At 46.4% G+C, this 22,951-nt stretch overlaps 2 protein-coding genes across 3 annotated transcripts in view; one reads left to right on the top strand and one right to left on the bottom strand.

Moving 5' to 3' along the window:
- LOC138520547 (E3 ubiquitin-protein ligase TRIM39-like) overlaps positions 1 to 13,887 on the top strand; it is a 127,801-nt gene extending 113,914 nt beyond the window's left edge. The window contains exon 9 of the mRNA XM_069632890.1: positions 13,007 to 13,887. Within this exon, the coding sequence (XP_069488991.1) occupies positions 13,007 to 13,030 (24 nt within the window). The 3' untranslated portion in view covers positions 13,031 to 13,887. The remainder of the gene's footprint in view (positions 1 to 13,006) is intronic.
- A 4,799-nt stretch (positions 13,888 to 18,686) lies between these two features.
- Positions 18,687 to 22,143, bottom strand: LOC138521928 (zinc finger MYM-type protein 1-like). Of its 2 annotated transcripts, none has more exons than XM_069635104.1 (2): positions 21,877 to 22,143; positions 18,687 to 21,027 (listed from the first exon to the last, which is right to left on the bottom strand). In XM_069635104.1, exon 2 carries the CDS (start codon positions 20,060 to 20,062, stop codon positions 18,890 to 18,892), a length of 1,173 nt encoding a protein of 390 aa, XP_069491205.1. In that variant the 5' UTR covers positions 20,063 to 21,027; positions 21,877 to 22,143; the 3' UTR covers positions 18,687 to 18,889. Both variants share the same exon structure in this region, with proteins under 2 accessions (XP_069491205.1, XP_069491206.1).
- Positions 22,144 to 22,951: the final 808 nt, after the last annotated feature.

Here is a 22,951-nt window from a genome sequence, read left to right on the forward strand (position 1 = left end):
AGCCCAGCCTCCTCCTCCCTGCACCTGGGGCGTTTCTGTGCAACCGAACCCCCAAATCTGGCTATTCTGCCAGGGGTCAAATACACCCTATGGGTGACGTATAGCTGTGACTGCTGAAGTCTCGCATTTCGGGACACCTTCTTATGGTACCTTTGGGCTCTATCCCATTGTCCGTCCGTCATGGGTTCTTCCACCTCCTCCTCCTCCCAGTCATGCCTCAGCTGAAGCAGCTCCATCCCCTCCTTAGTGCTTAATAACTCATATATCCGTGATATTTCGTGCCCGCCCTCTGAGACATCGTACATCATTTCTATGGTGGCATCAGGTTGTTCTGCGAGTACTGTTTCGGGCCACCTTTCCCTTACCCGTTTCATGATTCTGGAATAAGTAATATGTTGGCTTTTGTGCACCCCAGTCTCCTCCATTAATCTCTGGAATCCCAATGCCTCCCCCTCCTGCCATATGTCACCAAGGGTGGCCAGGCCCACTGGTTCCCAGTATCTGCGGACCCCTTTAATCAGTCGGTGGTCTCCCCTACATAACACCACCAGCAGGACCTGCTGAGAGAGCGGGTCCGGGTCACCCACAGTTCGCCATGCTCTACGCCAGACCTCCCAGCCCACCAACAGCAGCCTCCCCTTTCCCGACACTTTCGCCTTAGGCAACCACACTGTCTCTTTCAGAAAGTACGGGGCAGAGTCACCCCGCAAAAGCCTCGCCTCCGCCGAGTCATCTTCAGACAACCATCTAGCTACATATAATAGCTGTCCCTCCAGATAATATAATTCAAAATTCGGCAGCTTTATACCCCCCTTGTCACACGAATTTTGTAGTTTCCAGAGGGCCTCCCTGTTCCGAGAGTTGTGCCATATGAAGCCCCTGCACAGGCTATTGAGTCTGACAAAAAAGCGTTTAGGAATCAAGTACGGGACATTCACAAAAAGTGTAGCAGTCTGGGAAGAACAACCATCTTGAGCAAGGCTGCCCTCCCCAACATGGCTAGGGGCAGCCTGGACCAGAACACCATGCTGTTTTTGATACCTTCAATCACTTTCTCAGTGTTGTATTTATGCTTCGCCTCTATCCTGTGGTATATATTTATGCCTAGGTATCGGAACATCTCGGTCTGCCAGGGTATCTGCAGAATAGGCAGCTTATCTGGCGGAATGCCCTTGTATCTCCCTAAGGGGAACACGCTGGACTTCCCTGGGTTTACCGATATGCCCGAGAGGGTGGCGTAACGTTCCATCACCTCCAGGACGTATTGCAGGTTCTCTTCCGGGAAGCGCAGGAAGAGGAGCATGTCATCGGCATACAATGAAATCAAATGTGTACCTCCCACAGTATGAATCCCCACCTCCCCATATTGTTGCCTAAGGCATGCTGCCAACGGCTGCAGTGCAAGAATATATAACATGGGCGACCAAGGGCATCCCTGTCTGGTCCCCTTGCTGAGTTGCCACTTATCTGAGATTATGGCGCCTGTTTTGACCCTAGTGATCGGGGAGCTATAGAACATCTTGACCCATCTCATGTACCCCGGTCCCATCCCAAACACTTTCAGGGTCGCTATCAACCATGGCCACCTCACTGAGTCGAAGGCCTTGACCGCGTCCAATGACACAATGGCCATTTCACCTGGGTTTTTCTCTGTTTGGTCGATAATGTGGTGTAGCCTCCTATGATTGTCTGTGATGTTTCTACCGGGGACATAGCCTGTTTGGTCAGGGTGTATCAATCTGCCAATTACTCGCTTGAGCCTATTGGCAAGCACCGCTGTGAGTATTTTGCTATCCTGGTTGAGCATAGATAAGGGTCTGTACGACCTGCAGTCTGCGTCCGGCTTGCCCGGTTTCAGGAGTGGAATGATCACCGCTTCTCGCAGGGTCTGTGGCAACTCCCCCCGTTCATAGGCCTCGTTGAACATGGCCAGCAGCGGCTGGAGCAACTCCTGCCTGTACGCTTTATAGAATTCGCTGGATAACCCATCTGACCCAGGCGCTTTACACATAGGCAGGTGTTGGATCACTGCATCCAGTTTGTCTGCGGTGATTGGGGCCTCTAGGTCTGCTCGTTCCAGGTCATCTAAAGCGGGCAGGCCTATGTCTTCTAATGTTTCCTGAATTTCTTGACCCATGTCTTCCCCTGTGTCCTCATACAGGTGTTTATAATACCTAAGGAACTCCTCATTCGCACTTTCCTGGGTTTCGCAGATCTGTCCCCCCTCTCCCCTGATTTCTTTAATCACTGATCGGGGTGTCTCATTTTTATATAACTAGGCCAGCAACCTGCCTGGCTTGTCTCCCCCCGCATGATGCCGTTCTACATATTTTTTATAATTCAATTTACACAGCCTGTCCCAGAGCTCGCCGCTAGCACCTTGCAGCTCCCCAATCTTTGCACCGTCTTCCCGAGTGTTCCCCTCCTTGCGCATCAAGTCCTCTAGCTCCCTTTCCGTTTCCTGCAACTCCCGTTCTATACCCCCTTGGAGCCCCCTGGATTTTGATATAGCTACCCCTCGCACCACCACTTTGAATGCCTCCCATACTGTTCCCACTGATTGCACGCTACCAGTGTTAATGTCGAAGTATTCCGTGATGGCCTCTCTTAGGTCCTCTCGGAATCCTGAATCCTGTAGGGCCTCTGCTTTAAGCCTCCACGTCGGAATAAGTGCCCTAGGGGGATGGTATCGCCACATCAAGACCAAAGGGAAGTGGTCCGAGAGCACCCTGGCCTTATACTCTGCTCCCACCATTTCTCCCGCTATTTCAGCGGCAGCGAACACATAGTTCAACCTAGTGTGCAGGTCATGTGGCGCTGCGTAGTGTGAGTACTGCCTATTTGTTGAGTGCAACCGTCTCCACACATCTTCCAGTTTTAAGTCTGTCAGCAGTGCCCACAGCACTTTGGCTGCCGGGGTTGGTTTTTCCAGCTTACTATCTGACCTGTCCATCTTGGGGTTCAGGGTGCAATTGAAATCGCCTCCTCACAGAATCGCTCTGCCCAGCAGGGGGCTGATTTTACTGTATAAAGACCTAAAATAAGCTGTTGTGTCCTGGTTAGGGGCATACAGGTTTATAATGTTCACTTCTCGATTCTCCAGGAGCCCCTCCACTACCACCATTCGACCTTCTGGATCTATTATCGACCGGAGCAGCCAAAACAGCACACATGGTGCCACCCATATGATGACCCCTCTTGCATACGCTGAGTATGTGGCTCCTGTGACATTTCCCTTCCATTTTCTTTTGACCACCTCCAGTTTCTCTTTGGTGAGGTGGTTTCTTGTAATAGAGCTATGTCGGTCCTCATCCTCCTCAGATACATCATTACTTTAATTCGTTTTAGGTAACTATTGAGGGCCCACACATTCCAGGTCACCATCCTGAGACTACCCGACGCCATTAACATGGTGTCCTGCCTCTCTTCTTAGTTTCCCATTTCTCTTCTGATAACACTGAGTCTGGCTCTTTTCCCTCCCAACCCCAACAACCTCTCCTTCCCTCCCTTCCCCAACTACGACCCACTGCACACAACCCTTACCCTCCCCCCTCCCCGCCCAGCCCCAACAAATGCCCATCTCCATCCCTGGATCTCAGGCCCACCCGCGTTTGGTCCCTCCTTGGAATACCTGAGGACAGGAACCCGGCAGGGTGTCACCGGACTACCAGTGACCTAACTAAGCTTAATGCTGTGGGGGTACAAGTGTTGTCTCCCAGGTCCTACGTGCGTGACATTATTCAGTTCAAGCGGATCCTGCATGCATGTACATCCTGAGCAGCCCATTCCCTGTCTATATTCCAGTCCCACTGTCTTGCACAATGTCACCCTGGGTGGCATCACCTTGTATTACTTATCCTCTCCAACTCCTGTCTGGATGCCCGATTCCTGGGGGCAGCTCTGCATGTCCAGCCACCCCATGGCGTCTTCCGGAGTATCAAAAAACAAGGTTCTGTTCTTGTGGAACACCTTCAGTTTGGCCGGGTAAAGCAGCATATACTTGTGGCCTGTTTCTGGCAGTCTTCTTTTCACCGCTCCAAAGTTCATCCTGTTGCGCTGCACTTGCAGGGTGTAGTCTGGGTATGCAATTATCTTCGCTGTCCCCTTTTCAATTGTTCCACCCTTCCGGAACAATTCAAGTATCCTTTCTCGATCCCGGTAATTCAGGATCTTTGCGATCAGTGGCCTCGGAGGGTTCCCCGGCGGCGGCTTCCTCATCAGGACGCTCTCTCAACAGCAAAACCCCGGGTGAGCACCCCTCCGGTTATTTCCTGCAATAACATAGTTTCGACTTATTCCGTTGGGTTGGGCCCTTCAGTTCCCTCCAGCAGACCTATAATGCGGATGTTATTCTGTCGGGCAAGTCCTTCTGCTTCTTCCGCCCTGCTTTCTAGGTTGCCCACTCGCTGCACCAGAGCGCAAAGTTTCCTATTTGTGGGCGGCACAATCTGCTGTGTTCGGGGCCATCTCTTTTTCCAGGTCTCCGGTGCGGTCCGCCAATGTCCTAACATCTTGCCTGAGGAGGTTCACCTCTTCCTGGACAGCTCCAACCTTGAGGTCCAGTGCCACTTTGAGTTCGTTCATGGCCAGTCCCAACTTGATGTGGGCCTACGCGACAGCCCCTCCTCTGCAGGCCTACCCCGTGTTGGATGGTTCCCTGTGTTTGGGCCCAATTCAGCCACGTCGGGGGTATGTGCCGACTGCCAGTTACATTCCTGGAGTGAGCTGTGTCCTCCCACGTATCCGTCCTGGCCCCATCCACTTGTACAGGCGTACGCTGTAGCTCCCGCTGTCACCGGTGGTCAGGCGTATCCACTGGTTTCACACCCGTCTGATTCGGGCCTCAGCAGGATCTTATAGCTCCCCGACCAGCAGTGGTGTCATTAGTGCATCCACCGTGCCCCGTGCCAGTATAGGCCGTCTCCTGCGTGCTCTCTCGTGTGCGGCATATGCCCTGGATCAAACTGGGCTCGTCTGCCCCTTTCTATGGGCAACAGTGTTTCACAACACGGGGACCCTGCCAGGGCTGTCACCTAGTCTCTCTTTCTGTCATGGACACTCGCGTGGGGACTCTGGCCTCTGATGAATGTTCCCGGCCCTAGTGCATTCCTCGTGTGTCATTTGGCCCAGGCTCTCAGGTTCCTCCTCCCCGGCCTGTGCCTTGCATTGGCAACCACTCAATTGTCACGGGTGCCGGACTAGACTGGAGGCCAGTCTCCACACCCACGTTCCAGGGCTGGGAGTCCGCTCCCGTGTGCTTGATAAGTGTTTCACAGAAGCTCCACAGGGCGCCACCGCCAAGGCACTCCGATCTTATAATGTGTCCCCCAGTGCCCGGGGATTATATTGATTCATGTACCCTGGCTCAGTTACTCGGTGCAGCAGGTCGCAGCTCGGTCAGCCCGAGCGCCCGCTGGGTCTAGCCGGCACAGGTCTGTTTCGCCACGCAGGAAGGGCTTCGGCACCCCCTCCCCAGCAGTCCGGGTCACCGAGGGCCAGCTTCTCCAGTGCTGTTCGAGCCCATCCGGGCCCACAGCCCTGCGGGGACCTCCGCTTGCTGGGTGCCCAAGCTCCAGCCCCGGTGTCCCGATCGCACAGCACTGGCCGTCCCGCTGCCCCATGCGTTGTGGTAGCAGCGCCGCCAGGAGCAACCCCCCACCCCGGCCCTGCGCTGAGTCCAACTATCAGTGTCGGCAAAGTCCTCCTGTCTCACGTGCACACGTCGCGGGCTCCGTCACTCGCTCCTCGATCCGGCAGGGCTCCCCTGTTGGGTCCTTCGATCTGCTTGCAGGCTGGGCTGCACTCTGGCACCCTCCTCCCCTGGAGGTCCGGGTCACTTAGGGCCAGCGTCTCTGGCCCTGCTCGGCCCCTTCCAGGCCCACGACCTTGCGGGGGCCTCCGTTTAACCGGGTGCACGGGCTCCAGCCCCGATGTCCCGAGCGCACAGCGCCAGTCCTCCCGCTGCTCCGTGTGCTGTGGCAGCAGCGCCTCCAGGAGCGACCCCCTCCGGTCCTGCACTGTATCCGGCGACCAGTGTCGGCAAAGTCCTTCTGCCTCTCCTGCATTCGTCGCGGGCTCGGGTGCTCGCTCATCAATCCGGCAGGGCTCCCCAGTTGGGTCCCTGGATCTGCTTGCAGGCTGGGCAGCACAAGTCCCCTAAAGTCGTAGGGGGCTTGAACTCGGCCGCACTAGCTTGCAATTTCGGCCGCGGCCCCGTGGTCAGTTTATGGCCCTTTGTCCTTGGTCCGCCATCTTGCCTGCCCTCAGGTCTCGGGCACCTCGCTGCACTTCGATGGATATATCTTCCTTTCTCCGCCACCAATCGGACCCCTCAGGCACCCGCTATGTGCACAAATCATTCCCATATCCATGGGTGCGCTGCCAGCATGCATTATCTCCTGAATGCCACGTTTTTCTGCAGGATCGATGTCTGATCTGCAGGAGTTCCTCTAGGGCACGTCCTTTCACATGGCCATTTAGCCACACCCCCCTGAGGCCACAGTTAATATTATTCTCCTATATCGTCCCCCATCACTAAAGGAAGTTGGATAGAGGCTCTTACCAACCAGGTGCTTCCAAGGCTCAAACCACTATCACAATTTATAATAATGGGTGATTTCAATCACTGGCTAGGCGATCCTGAAGATCCATACACCTCACAGGTTCATATGACTCTTTCAGAACTAGGTTTTGAGCAACAAGTGACTAAACCTACCCACATTCTAGGGCACACACTTGATTAGATCTCGACTACCAACATCTTGTGTCATGATTTAAACATCATTCTATGCCCCTGGTCTGACCATTCACTTATTTATTTCTCCATTACAGTTCCATTTCCTACGAAACTCAAAAATGTGTCCAACGTACACGTGTTGTCACGCAACCGTAAACATCTCACAGCGGACAGCATTCCGCCTTTATTAGATCTCGACACTAACTTCTCTCTACATTCGACTTTATTGACCATGTCGTTAAATCTTGCTTCTAATATGGACTACAACTCTGAAATTCTAGCCCCTCTAAAATGTAAGAAACAGAAGCATCTAGAACAAAAAAGCCAACCTTGGTTCTCGACTGACCTCAGGAATCTTAAGGCCACAGCTCTTAAGGCTTTTTACCTTTGGAAATCTGCGCCGTCATCAAGCTTGTTATCAGCATATAAAAATTTAGCAAAAACATACAAATCAGCAATCCTATTGGCAAAACAAAACTATTACAATCAAAGAATAGATAAAGCAGTCTCAAATACTAAGGAAATCTTTAAAATCTTAAAAGAACAAGAGTCCGTCCCATCACCAGCTGACCAATTAGAAATTCGGGATGCTCCCTGGTGCCAGAAAATTCAGGAAGGCATGCACAACAAACTCTTGGGAATTATAGCCGCTATGCGGGAAAGAAAGAAGAATTTCCCAGTAAATCCCCCAAGTGAATCTCTGAACCCTTGTAAATGTCAACCGACCATTCCCCAATTTCATTTCCACCCTATAACAGAGGAGGCACTACAAGAAGTCATTGAGAAATTGAAACCGTCTCACTGTAAAGGCGACGCTTGTGCCTCTGTGATCATAAAAACATGTGCCTCTATCCTCACAAAAGCAATACGCAAATTTGTTAACGAATCACTGGACAAAGGGATGGTTCCCGATAATGTGAAACAAACTATGGTTACACCCATTCTAAAGAAAATAGGAATAGACTGGAACAATCCCTTGAACTATCGCCCTATTTTGAATACACCCTTTCTTTTAAAGATTTTAGACAAAGTGGCTTACGGACAAATATCAGACCACTTGAATCTGTATCCCATTTTGAATGAACACCAATCAGGCTTCAGAACTGGTTTTGGGACTCAAACCTCACTTCTTGAAATAAAATCCAACTTGCTCAAGAGACTGGACAAAGGGTTGCTATCCCTGTTAGTCTCGTTGGATCAATCGACTGCGTTCCATTTAGTCGATCATTCTATTTTGAAGCATAGACCAACAGATGTTGCCAACTTTTCTCTCCTGGCTGTCTCTTGGATTGTCTACTTTTTGGAAAACAGAGTTAGCAGAGTTTGCTCTAATATAGCAGAAGCCTCGCCAATACCAGTACATTTCGGAGTCCTCAGGGTGCCAGTATGTCTCCTTGCATCTATAACCTGTTTATGACACTGTTTTTTTCTGAACTGGAAGCGGAGGGCATAATGTTTTGTAATTATGCTGACGACACACAATGTGTTGTTCCACTTTCCGGTACCCACATGCAGGATGAACAAGAACTGAATAGAATCTTTACTATCATTGAGAACGGGATGCTCAATAATAACTTAGCACTTAACAAAAGCAAAACAGAGCTCATGATAGTGGGGAGCTCAGCAGCAATAAAAAAACTAGATAGTAATTACGGCTTGTTCAGACTCGGAACCGACATTATTGCCCCTGTACCGAAACTCAAAATCTTGGGAGTTACGCTGGACCAATCATTAACCATGGAATCTCAAGTCTCGAGTATAACAGCTTCCTCTACATACTACATTAAACTCTTACAACATCTCAAACCACTCATCACCCAAGAAAGCACAGAGATCATCGCCAGAGCCATAATTGGTGCCAAGAGAGACTACTGTGGTAGTCTGCTAGCGGGAATCACACATTCTTCATTACATGCTCCACTTACTAGACTCAGGGCTAGTATTTAACTCAATCAAGGTTCACCTAGCGGCTCTATCAGTGTACACCACTTCTCAGATTAAGGTCTCTGAGTGGAAGATCCCCGTCCTCAAGGCATTCATGGAGGGAGTAAAAAGACTCCACCCTCCCATTTCAAACCTGCCCCCATGGTGGAACCTAAATGTGGTACTTGCAAAGCTCATACGCGCATGTCCAGCCTTAAACACCTCACATATAAAACGGCTTTTATGGGGGCTATCACCTCTAGAAGGAGAGTCGGTGAACTACAAGCTTTGTCAGTGCAAAACCCTTTCTTTGTTATCCACAAAGACAAATTGGTATTAAGAACGCACCGTAGGTTTTCACCGAAGTTCATTTCTAATTTCCATGTCAATCAGACTATCGAACTACTAGCTTTCTTTCAAAACCCTTCAAGCTCAGCTGAGAAAAACCTCCATACACTAGATGTAAGGAGATCGGTTTTTATACTATGTAAACAAGACAAAACCGCTACGAAAAACAGACCAACTGTTTGTCTCCATAGCAGCTGGCTGGGAAGGTGACCATGCTTCAAAAAATGCCATCTCCACCTGGATAGTGAAATGCATACAGCTCTACTATCAGGGGTTCAGGAGCTACCTTGGCCTTTATTGCAAACATCCCGCTGGACGCCATTTGCAAAGCAGATACATGGAGCTCTATACATACTTTTACTCAGCACTACTGCATTGGCACACATTCTAAAGCAGATTCGCAGGTGGGACAAGCGGTGCTGTAGAGGAGGTCCCAAACACAATCCGCACCCCCCACCGCCCACTTTGAGGTGCCAGGAATGTTCACGCCAAAATATGTGACATATGATAAGCAAATAAACCAGCAGAGAGCAACAAGGGGGCTCTGCCCAGTACTATCAGACTGACAGCACCTATTGAAGTACCTGCACCTAAGAAACCTTGGACAGTAAGGTACCCATTGAGAAAACCACATCGACAAGTGAGACAGAATGGCGATTGTCAAAATGCAATACTGGAAGAAGCCAAGAAAGTCCTAAAAGAAGACCAATAGTGACATCACAAGAACCCGGACTGACTCACATATAAAAGATATGACGACCTATGAATGATGAAAAGAGACGAAACACCATGGATAAGTGACATCCTGAGTTTATAGCGAAATAACAATGTCAAATGTTAGATGCTTATGCCATAAGCGTTATGCAGATATTCAGCCAGCTTACACGTGTACATATGCAAGGAGCCACAAGAAGCTAACAAAATCGTGAGGCTTGCTAAAGCTTAATAGTAAAATAGAGTGCACCAAGCGCCACCTATAGATATCGACCTCAAGAAAAGAATTGTATTTAAGTATACTTCCACTACGCACAAGAGCAGAACTGACCAAAGGTTACTTAAGGTCTCACGAGGAGAGCTTTGCAGCAGAAAAATCGGGAATTACGGACAGACAGAAACTCAGACGAAGACAAGTCATGCCAAGAAGCCAAGGTTGTACCAGCTGAGGTAGGCCAATAGTAGATACATTTAATGAAGAGAAGAACAGAGTATCCTATTCTGAAAGGTCAAGATAACCCACAGGAGGCAGATGGCTGGCAAAATTAAATCAAATACACAAATGAAGACGACTTTCACAGTGTCGGAATCACATGACCGAGCCAGCAGAAGGGATGAAACTTTCACACCTATGCATGGAATTGTGCCATGCCCAGGTGCCTTCACTTTTCCAGACCAAGAAGCAGTCTTGATGCCAAGATACAAAGAAATAATTGACACATGATCACTGAAGTGATGATTGATTGTTGCAATAATTGGAAGGAGACTGGAGCGGACGAGCTCCCGGCACCTGGCCGGCAATTCTGCATGCTGCTAGGCTGGTGGAAAAGTATGAGTAGGGTTGATGCCAACCCAATCATAGTGGACCAAGTAATCTAGGGTCCTATAGTTAGTAGAACCAATGAGATGTTGTACTTTTAGTGACGTCTACGGCAGCCATTTTGAAGGAAGGGCTCAGATGCCCCACCTGACGCTGTTTATCCAATCCCCTCACTTCATTACCATATACAGATATAGTACCTATATTAAAGTTACTTTCCTATAACCAATAGAATTGCATGCAACATTTTAAGTGTTACACGTGAGTGATGACGAGTTTTTAGTATAAAAGATTGTTTTTTATGAAGTTCGTTGAAGTTGTGAAGCGAGAAGAAAGAGAGTGATTGCTGATAAACAGGAACTCCCCGTTTTTTGTATTTGTCATAAAACGAACATCCTTTGCCAAACTATTGAGTTGTCATTATTGATTCCATGCGAGGGTATTAATCTGCATCCCCATCCATCTCACGGGTGCTGCTACTCATCTTAAAGTGCTATTGGGCAACCCCCAGCTTTATGGGCCGGTTGGGGTCCTAGTGCACAGTGCTAACACATCTATTTGCTGCTGTACCTTCTCACAACCCACCACCTTCTCCAGACACTGCTCACTAATCCATGCATAGCATGTGATCTAAGCAGATCCACAAGCCTCAGAAGGGATACATTACTCACCTTAATAGTATTTCTGATGCTTGTATCTGCTTAGATTCACATGCGCCCACCCTTCCTCCCCCATGGACTTGAAGATGCATAGGTGTTTTCTGGCTTATATACTCTTATCTGCTTTATCACATCTGTACTCGCGCTACAACTCATGCTACCTCATGTTAGAAACAAAACAATCTGAGGGACATCGACGCATGAAGGACCATGGGTATAGTGGACATCACACTAGGGATAGTATTACTGTCACGCCCCGTCGACGTCCCTTTTTCGAGTTACGAAACCAAAAAATGTAATACTCTGGGGCTACCACTAGATGTCGGCCTATGCATAGCATGTGAATCTAAGCAGATACACTCAGAAATATGATTACGGTGAGTAATGTATCCCATATATGTTGTAGCAAATCAAGACCACTCTTTTTGTGTTTATACCCAGGTACTAAGAACACTCGAAGGGTTGTATTGCTTTTTAATGTAGTCTGTCTCCAGTGTCTATGGTTGTTTAGAGGAGTTTTTGTGAGGTTTAATGTTGGCTAAATCATCGGTCTAACAGCAACATCTGGACCTTTGTACCTCTTATGCGGGGGTGAAATAGTTTACCTGTAAAGCCTGCACATGTGCATGCCATGAGAACCCAGCAATGACTGGCACACCTATGTGCACTTTCCTAAAAAAGAAAAAGAATCACATATGGGGTACACAGTTATGCACAGGGAATAAACACTCTTAGCCACATGTTCCTGCCTATTAATCCAGCTGTTCATTTTATCATCTTTGATTTGATGATCCATTAATTTTAGCCCATTCAATTAAATTAAAAAAGAAACTCCTTAATGGCGTCCATAGTATATCATGCCACTATCGGTGCATGTTCGGTCCCCTTGACCATCTTCCTGTGGCTTAAATAAAACCTATGTACATCATTGACATGTTTTCTGATACATTCCAACTTTCAAGATTTCTTAATTTGGTCATAGCCATGTTTGTAGTTCAAAAATACCAAAGACTATAGAATTCACCCTTGTAGCGTAAGCACAGAGTGTACACCCCATTCTCATGTGAATGTGCTAATTGCATCCTGTGCTACAAGTAACGATATCTGAATCTCTGTTCCTCATGTCAATCCACTTCCCTCTTTCTCTTTCCATCGTTCCACCGTGCGCACTTCTGTGACGCTCATGAAATGAACGTTTCCTGTGGCAATTTCAATGTCTGAGCCGCTACACTAGAGCGGGCAAGCTCGATTCCAGATAGGCTGAAGAGGTCACATGATATTCTCAGACTTCTTTTATGTCTATGTCTCAATAGATAGTTAGCTGAAGTTCCCATATTATGTTATAAAACCATGCAAATGATCATGCAGAATCGTCAGGGGGAGTAGCTTGCAAACATTTTCCACATGTTGATTTATAATACAGTCCTTGCTTTGGATATCTTTATGTTCATCGTTCCAAAGAAGCTAGGGACGTCATCTCTGTTATACAGGTGGCCAATGAGATGTGATTAGCGTATACGTATCTTATAAAATCTTGGATGTACTGATGTTGCAGGAAATGCATTTGCAACACTTTGCCTAGAATGGGTTGGAACGCATCTCCATAGTTTGCATAAACAAAGTATTAGAGCACAGACTATCCTCATTCACAAGAAACATCCATCTATATTTTTGAGGCAATGCTCTTCTTAACGTGCATAACTAGAATGGAAATACTCTAAAAGTAGGCAAGAAAGTATCAAGATGTGTTCTTCCCAATGCTTCACTGATCCTAAAATGGGTGATTTTGTCTTTAATATTCCTCAGCAGAGAACAAGGCCTCCAGGATGAGGAAACTTGGCGTCCATGGCAACAGAGGTGGGTGCCCAATCCTGGGAGAACATGCCTTACCATTCTGCGAGAGGAGGTTCTCCATCAAAGAGAAAACATGCTGTCCTGATCAAATCCATTTTCCAAGACATTTACCCTCTTCAGGGAGACCAGATTTTCAATTTCATAGAGAATATTTTGGGGGAAATGAATAAAAGATCACAATAATTGAGAGAGAAAAGTCTGCAGAGCAGTATGAAAGAAGCTGGAGATGACAAATTCAGCCTCTTCTAACTATTATTCTATCCTGGTATATACGATTATTAAAAATGATTAACATTGCGCTGCTTTTCTATGTTAGATGTTTAATGGCAATATGTGAAATTCAAACAAAGGGCTAATAAATAAATATTCTTTTGATTGGAGGAAAGCAATCACATGGTTGCATAAATTTTTCACAATATTGAAAGCTATAAGCAGCAACAGGGGCATATTTTGAATGGGGTAAAAGAAGCAATGTCTAAAATGGCCGACACCTTTCTGAGCCTGATGATACAGTGAGTATTGTCACTGCAGTGCCATCTCAATGTTGCATAGTTAAATTTGAGTTGCAAATTCATTTCTACATGGGAAATTCTCTTTTCTGCCCCCTTTTTGTCCATCTTTTGATTTGTGAAACCACCAGAGAAGGGTGGGGGCGGTTAGGGGCTGAATTCTGTCTTGGGCGGATAGACCTGTTATAATTTCAGCTGACGCCTTAACTGAAGACATGGTGCACGTTATCATTGCCTGCCATTTCTCTGTGGAAATGGGTGCAGGAAGGAGAGGTTTGTGGGTGTGTATCAGATTTCTAGTGTTTACAGATCAGCACTCCTCTAAACTACATACATACAGACATGATTTTGGGTTCTTTCTTGTCAAAAGCAGTGTTTTCTTCAGGAATTATAAAGCTGATTAAGGCTTGGCTCATCTCTGCTCCTTTCTCACTGTTGCCGGTGAGATGGTACTCACATACTGCTCACTTTTACTTGATCTCTCACAGGTTACACTCTTGGGCTCATCACCAGCCTCCTCACACCTGCCTCTGTAGCACTTTCGCAAGTTTACAGGACTAGAGTATATCCCGGGCAGTGTATACAATGAATCATAGTACCATGGAATAAAACGAGAAATAAGGCACTTCCCATGACCCTTGAGCTTCTAATGGCAAGAAATTCTAGAGTTACCAAACTGCCCCCAGTGCTTTGTGCCATTTTTTTATGAGAGAGTGTGTGCTTGTGTGTGTCCCTGTCTTGCCATGGCCGTGTCTCTGTCTACGTATGTGTGCCGCTCCTTTTGTGTCTCTCTCTGTCTGTGTCTCTTTACTGCTCTGTGTTTCTTTCTGAGACTGTCCCTCTGTCTCACGCTCACTCCCTTTCTTTCTCTCCACCCCCTCTTTCTCTCCACCCACTCTCTCTCAGGAGCCACACTGTCTGTAGTGTGCAATGTATTGTCTCTTTCCTCTCTCCCCTTCTCCCTTTTGAGTCTGTGTACTGAGTAGGAGTCTCTTTCGCTGTCTCTCAAGTCCTCTCTCACCTAATCCCTCTTGAGCCTGTCCACTGAGGCAAGGTCCCTCCCCCTAGTCTCTCTCATCCGCCTCCCAAGATTACTCTTACCTAGGGTGACCAGACGTCCAGGTTTTGTTGGGACTGTCCTGGAATTGGGTGTTCTGTCCCTGCCCCCGCCCTGAGAGTACTTTATATTTGTAAACTCTGTCCTGAAGAGGTCAACAGGGTCTTGAGTAGCTGCCAGCCAACAAGAATGCACAATCTCACACATAAACATGGGTTGCAATGTGCTCACAAGTCAAGATAGTATTTTGCATTCCAATAAATGTTATAACTTGACTTTACAGGTTGGTCTTGAACCACCAGTCTTTTAGTTACCAGTTGTAGCAGTGTTGAGTTGCATGCTGTAGCCTGTTGGGAGTAGTATATATCCAGGATGTGTGAGGAGGTGGGGGTGAACCATGTCTCTGTGATAAAGAGTGCATCTAAGTTGGGTGGTGATGACGTCAGCAATGTCTACTGCATTTGGTACCACAGAATGAGCATTGATGAGCATGAGGGTGCATGTGTGTTTTGGAGGTGGTATGTGGGTGGTGATGAGGGCTGTGGTTGAGGTTCTGTGAGTTGGACGTGCATGGGAGCAGGACTGACTGTTTTCATGTTAGAATTGGATGGTAAGAGGTGTGTGAGATGTGATGCACCTGCTGCTTGTTTACCTGGGAATGCGTAGAGCAGGGGATCCATCCCTTCCCAGGCCCTAACAATGGAAATGGGCTGCCCAGAGGGTGTGGGGAATAAGCATCAGAGGGAGAGGACAAGGCGTTGGACAGGAACCCCAGAGTAGCGGATTTGTGAGACTCACAGCCTGCAATTATTGTAAGCAGGAGGGTCACTGGAAAAATGAGTGCCCTAACAGGCCCCAAAGGAACTTTCCACCCCCTAATACTAAATCCACCTGATTCCCTAACCTGGGAATTTACCCCGAGCAATGTATGGCCTGCAGCCCCAGATGAGGATCAGAACCTGGACAGCCCAAGAGAAACCCTCATCATGAATCCATTGATACCTGTAGATCAGGAAAGTCCCTCTGTAAAGTGTACTATTGAAGGGCAAACCATTTCATGTATGGTAGATACGGGATAGTAAGTCTGCCTAATGATCCAATTGTTTTCCCGTTGTCCCTCTGCCATCTACTATGATTAATGCAGTGGGTATTTCCAACACTCCAGTCCCACAACATGTTACTGAACCAGTATCAATTACCTTAGGTCCTACCACGGGCAAGCATGCTTTCTTGCAAAGTCCTTCTGCAACTGTTGTTTTTTCTGGCATAGACCTCCTTTGCAAACTGAAATATGCTATCTATTAGACTCCAGGCAGAGTATTCCTGGACATCTCTGGCAGTATCCCCAAGGCTGTGTTAGGTGCACTTCAGGGGGTCCCGTCCCAAGATTCAGACCCAAAGGAAGGTATGTCTCTAGATCCGACTGAATCGTTATCCCAGGTCCCTTACTGCTTATGGTCAGTGCACAATAATGAAGTGGGATGTATTCAGGACACAGAGCCCCTCTAAACTTGCCTTTCTTCACCTTGCTTGTATTGCTTTCTCCTGCTCCACCTTTTATCCCTGTGGGGAAAGGAAAGAGTTGTTAGGTGTGGGTGATTCTGGTTAATTGCCTGACTCTTCTACTGGGACATGTTAAATAAACCGTTTTATCAGTCTGCTGTCTTGCAGATATTGCTTGAGATATTAAGGCGGAAAATTGAACTCCTATTTTCTGTTCAAAGGGTGGAAAGGGAGTTGTCATGCTTCCATTGGTTTCTCACCCTTGAGGGTAAAAGAATTTTGATAGGGTTGGTCTGAGGATTGCAGAGGGGTATGAAGGTTTATATTTGGGGTTTCTTCATGAAAGTGGGTTCTCCAACTATTATCAATTGTCCCATATCCCACTGCTGACAACATATGTGAGAAACTCATGTTGACCAAAAGTGGGACAGACACAAGTGATCACAGTTCAAGGGTGTTAAGAGAGTATGCAGGTTGGAAAAAAATCTAAGCCTAAATCTAAGATGGGGACAGGAGTCGACCATCAAATGAAAATAAGGCAGTCCTAGTGATGTCAAGTCAAATAAAAAGGCCTGTACTAAGAAAACCTATTACCAAACCTTACAACTACTACAAAAGGGGGTGTGGGATAGTTTTCAAGAAAGAAAGAAGTGTTCGTAAATGATAAGTCAGTAGGCAATGGCTTGGGTCTCCCCTCCCCATGTTTCAAGCACAGGGTAAGGTTGGAGCTTGGAGCACAGTATGCTCTCAGGCTTCACCAGCCCATGACGTTGCTGCATGATTGTTAAGAGCAATCTGCTGGTACCCATCCCAAGGGCTTTCCTTAATCTCATGGAGACCCCTTATCATATTCCAGTACATCCTTTATTATGATCAATCCGTCTTACCCAGTATATTTGCCTGCCTTCTCTTTCTCTCTGTGTCACTTTGCTTTCAGCCCGCTCTGCCCCTACAGTTCCTGTGACTACCTGTCACCACAAAGATCAGCCTGGTATGTACCCGTTTCTGTTATATGCTAAGTGTTACCTCCCGAGTCTCTCCAAAACTACAGTGTGTGCTGTGAAAAACCTGAGGGTATCTTCACTCCTACTCCCCTTGATCCTCTTCTCATGTGGCCAGGGAAAGGCCCTGAACCTGGGGGTGGAGAAGCAAGGGAGGATCACCTGGGTGGAAAGACCTTGGGGATTGGGAATGGGGTGCCCACAGGCATGGTATCACCCTTTCCTTGCTGAGAACCAACCTAACCCTCCCCTGGCCTTTATAGGCTATTGTAAAGCAGCTCCCCTCATTCCTCCACATTTAACCTTTGACAGTACTGAGACGAGGAAGAGGGGACAGAGTAAATGAACACGCAAACTTTATTTCACCACTTTGGTACTGGGACGAGGAAGATACCTGCAGAGTGCTGTGAGGTTTATGCATGTCCCTTTAATTATGGTCAGGCAAATTGAATTGGAAGTCCACACCTGCAACCTGTTGAGTGGTTGCATGTGTATAAAGGGAGACCAGTGGAACAGCAGTGGAACAGCAGGGAGAGCAACAGGGAGGCCTGCATGGGAGCGACCAGTAGGGGACCTGTGTCGTGAGGAAAAAGATTTTGTGCGGCAAATAATAGAGTATGCTAGATTAGCAGTCAAGTTTCAATAATCAGCACTCACTGAATCAGCATGAAGACCGCATCTTCTGCACAGCATGTGTTTCAGGACAGTTGTGCCTTTGTCTACATTGATTTGTGTGTTGATCCTGAGGTTACATTTTATACATAGATAGTGTGATATGGTAATGATGTTAAAGGACCCACAGAGATTGTCTGTGGCAATACGGATGTTAAGATCTCAACTCATGTGGCAGAGAGAGTGCTTTTATTCGTTATCCCTGGCACTGATTCTGTGTGATGAGTGATGTCAAAGGTGTGTCCAAAGAGAAAACGCACATGAAACAAACAAACAAAAGATCAGTGGCGGCTGGTGAGTTTGAAAGCTGGTGGGGCGTAAATTTCCCAGGGCGAATATAGTCGCGAGCGCGCGCAGCGCGCAAGCCCACCCCCCCCAAGGGGGGTGCGGGTGGGTTCTCCCCCCGCGAAAATTTTGGAAAAATGGCCTACAAAATGTGCAATTTACTGTCCAAAAAACCCACCGAAATATGAAAAAAGCATTCGGTTTTACATATTAATGGTGGTACACTATTCTTACGTGTGCAAGTGTGATGGTGTATTTTACAGCAGCTTGTACTGGGAATAGCTGGTACTATGGTGTATGCATAAATAAATTCATTATATAGTCAGTAATGATGGAAACATGTTTGTCATGCTGTTACTGGCATTCACATGCGTTCATCCTCTTACTAAGGTGGGATTTGAGGCATTTTCTGAAAGGGGGAAACTAAGCTAAAATATGACTTTAGTTTTTAACCACTTAATTAATGCGACATATTTGTCCTACCTCTAATGGCTGTCTGCCTCGCTGAGTTGCCATTGCGTCAGTTGCTCAAAGTTGCAACACGTGGAATGCACAGGTCTCAGAAATGGCACATACATATTGCATGGAGAAAAATGCAACAGAAATAGTTTACTATGTTGAGTGCTTTATTATCAACCAACAACCATAACATCAAAACATACTTCACATTTCTCACTGTTCTGTCAAATAGATCACTGCAACCTTAAACAAAATCCTAACATATATAAGGCCATTGAAACAAAGAATTCAAGGTAACCCACAAAATAACTGCAAATAGCTCGTTTGTAACAGAACATTCACTGGTCAATCATTTTGAAAGTTTGTACACAAATTGTGCACGTCTATTTTTCAGAGAGGCAAATTTATCAATAGTCTGTGTATTGAAGTCAGGGATCTCTTGAATTAGTTGTTTTTCCATGGACAGCATGGCCAAAGCATTCAGACGATCCTCAGTCATTGTGTTTCTCAAGAATGTTTTAATTCGCTTCAGGGTGGAGAAACAGCGCTCAGACTCAGCTGTTGTCATGGGTGTAGTAATCAGAATTTTTAATAACTGCATTGTCTCACTAAATGCTTCTTCGAGATTGTTTTCAACGAACAATTTTAATAAAGAAATTGCCCCACTTGAACTACAGAATTCTGGTCTCTCATAAACAATTGAAAGCTCAGTGCGCAGTCTTTCCTTGTTTAACATGGGGTACGCTTGGACAGTTGCATTCAGTGCTTCATTGGGAAAAGACTGTCCATGTGTTTGAAATAGGTCACTCTGCAACAATTTGGCCCCCTCCAAGTGGTTAGTAAATGCAAAGCGTTCTTGGGCTTGTGTAACTATAATATCACATACTTCTTTAGCCAAACGATTCAAAGTGTTCATATTTGCATTGCGACCTGAAAAAGTTGCCTCTGATGGAAATTTAGCTTCCAGATTGTCAGTGCTTTCACGTACTCTGCCAATGCACTTGATAAAAGTTTCAGTAGCTTTCTGCACATACACAGAGTCAATGTCTCGCTTCTGAAGCTGGTTATATAAAATGTCGACATGGGGCATTATGTCATTGAACAAAAAAAGGAAGAAAAGGAACTCCTTCTCTTTCAGAGTTCGAATGAATCCCTGGGCCTCATGCACAGTAACCCCCTCAAAATCAGTCCGTCTTTCAATAATTTTCTCAAAGCATGTACGGAGTGCTTCCCTGTGCCGATATATGGCTTCCACTACCCGAATATGGTAGCTCCAGCGAGTGCGAGATGGTTTTGGAAGTCTGGAATCTGAAACCTCATCTAGAACTGCGGTTCTTTTTGGAGAACGAGAAAAAAATGTACAGAAGCCAGAGATATCCAAAAAGAAAACTCGAGCTTGTGAGATATTTGAAACAGCCTGTTCAATGATGAGGTTAAGCTGGTGTGCATAGCAATGTACATAATGTGCATTTGGATACACTTCAGCTACTTTCTTTTGGACTCCACCAGACACCCCCCTCATTACACTCGCACCATCATATGTTTGCGCAATTACTTTTTTTTGTGGCAATCTTCAGGGAATACTTTGTGTAATTTTTCCATTATGGCAGTAGCAATGGTCTGCGCACTAGAGTCTTTCAGATCAGAGAATCCATAAAACCTTTCAACAATTCTGTATCGTTCATCAATGTAGCGATAGACTAGCACAGACTGAGTCTTAGTGGAAATATCAGTTGTATCGTCTGCCTGAATAGCCACATAATCAGTGCATTTTAACTGCTCTACAATGATCTCTCTGGTGACCGTGAGCATGCAGTCCAGCAGTTCATTCTGAATTGTTTTTGAAGTGCCCTTGAATACTGTTGCATTTTTTAAGTGTAGTTCCATTGCACTGTCTATGCTGGATACAAAATCCACCAGGCCTCTAAACACACCAGGATTTAAAGAGTCTTCAGTTTCATCATGGCCACGTAAAGCCAATTCAAACGCACCACAAAAACGCACACAGTCTATTAACTTTGACAAGATGTATCGGTTTTTATCCACATCCTCATTATGCCTCATCACGCTCCGGCGATAGGCATCATCCAACTGTGTTGCAATGTTCACACTTCCCAACATGCGCAGCTGTAATATATTCTCAATATGAGATTTGCACGATTCATGTCTCTTGGTTTTTTCTGACAAATGCTTTAAGTCAGTGACTCCGGTTTTTGTCCAGGCCGTTTCACCTCCAAACAGCAGGCAAGGGAAGCAGAACAAAGACCGCTTAGCAATGCTACCAGTGAGCCATGTCTTCTTTTCATACCACACCATGGAAAATGTGCGTGTGTAAGCCTTTCCCCTATCTTTTGCGGACTGTTCAATTTTTACATCTGGCCGATCAGGCCCTAGTCTTTTCACCTCCAGTTTTTCAGTGTGTGCGAGTCCGGAAAATGGTTTTGAGAGTAATTGGTCCACTGAATTCATTTTCGGCAACAGTGACACCTGTTAATAAGCAAAATGATTATGTACATGTATATGTAGATGGGATCATGTAGTCATTGTTAGGTATGCTCTTCAATAACACATAAGTATAATTAGTCGGTACTAGACACAGATAGCGTCTGCAATTATACACAACTCTGCTGTACTTATCATCGACCAGTACAGTTGAGTATAATTGCCGATGTTATCTATGCATGCGTTAACACACATGCCCATAAGCAAATGTGACACCAGCCACACAATACGTATTGCAGCTTGTTTGGCAAATGAGTACTTATGGAAGAAATGAGGCAAGTTTGTTCTGTTAATACTGTTCTAAAAGACACATTGTTTAGAATGTAGGGACATTTTTCTGAACGCATGACACAACCCCAACCCCTCCCAAGCACTGTGGGAGCAATGGTGAAGATTAGAAAGAAGGTATTCTGATGTTTGAAAGACTGTGGGATTTTACAGCAGTAAAACAAATTACTGTATACCATTAAACTGGAAGATACCAGGACATCATGAGGTAAGTGGGAACCACCACCCAATCCTATCCTTCGAAAAACAGTTTCCAAATGGACAGGTTTGCTTCCGTTGAACCATAAGCAGGCCTTTTTGCATTATATGTATGACTTTCCATTTTCACATGCCACCCTCTCAGCTAGTCATAGATGCCATTCTGTATCTGTAGTCTGTACTGTTCATCACATTTTCCCCCACCTCATTGATACCCACAAACATGGTCTTCTTTTTAAAAAAAAAATGTAAACAAGATAGCTGTGTGCCTTCTTTACTACAGATGAACACAAACAGAGTTGGAGTGTCCTGAGCACCAAACCCTACAAAAGACTCATGCTAGCTCACCTCGTTCTGGAGAATGGTCACTGCAATGAACTCCTTCGCAGGCTATGGGAAATCCAAATCCCGGAAGGTGCACTGTGGAGGTTGAAGTTCGATGTTTTTAGTTGCACAATTGCCCTGGACTGGTTGGATTTGTTCATGTAAGGTGTTGCTGATTGTCTGTAAAGAGAAAGTGAGAGACTGATCTGAGAAAGGGCAACATAGGCTCAGAGCAGTATTAAAATGGTTTTCACACATGAAGGAGAGAGAGTTAACTGCTTGTAACATTGAAGCTGCACCAGAATAATCATTAGTACCTCCATGTGTAAAGAAAGTACCAGCAACTACCACCATGTGCCAGTCATCAGTTGTATAACGCTGCCTGCAATATATACATTTTTGTAATGTTTTCGTTCTGGGGCTTTAAAAGTGCGCTTTGCGGAGCTCACATTACAAAATTGATTTGCTGCAGCCCTTCAGGCACCCGATTTATAAGCACTCTACGTGTCCTTCGCTGAAGTCCTGTTAAAAACAGCATTGGCAAAGCCACTGAGATCCTGTTCAAACACAAGCATTGACAAAGCCAACATTTTGGCCTTGTGCATACAGTGTAAGCTTCTGCCAGGCACTGCTATTAGATCATGATGCCCAGGAACTTGCACCATGTTTCTGCTTCTACAACAACGGGTAGTAGTTAATTCTGCTACAGCTGTGCCTGGCAAGTGGCACTGTGCCTGGCAAGTGTAGCTGTGCTACAGCTGTGCCTGGCCACAACAAGGGATGAAGGGATGAAGGTAGACAGATCAAGCAAGCACAACACAAGGCAGTGAGCTGAGGTCAAAGGGGAAGGTGGGTAAACAGCAAGAAGAAGAAGCGCAGGCTGAGAGTTAAATACACATGCACATTTAAACTCAGGAATGAAAAGAATATGTTGCTATTTGTGAAGACTGCATACTGCCAACATGGGGGCAGTTGCTGGGGGCCCCTCTGAGGCTCAAGGCCCCTTTCATTTGAAAGGTTCGAAATGCCCTGACGCCGTCCCTGCTCTTGATGCTACCGCAGCTCCTCACTGCGGCTCCCACCCGGGCTTCCGCCTGAG

The sequence above is a fragment of the Ambystoma mexicanum genome, chromosome 13, assembly GCF_040938575.1.
Source record: "Ambystoma mexicanum isolate Mex_15411 chromosome 13, UKY_AmexF1_1, whole genome shotgun sequence".
Lineage (NCBI taxonomy): Eukaryota > Metazoa > Chordata > Amphibia > Caudata > Ambystomatidae > Ambystoma > Ambystoma mexicanum.

Bases quoted from the DNA above. Each gene is read 5' to 3' on its own strand.
- LOC138521928 (XM_069635104.1), bottom strand. From the start codon at position 20,062: ATGAGGGGGGTGTCTGGTGGAGTCCAAAAGAAAGTAGCTGAAGTGTAT.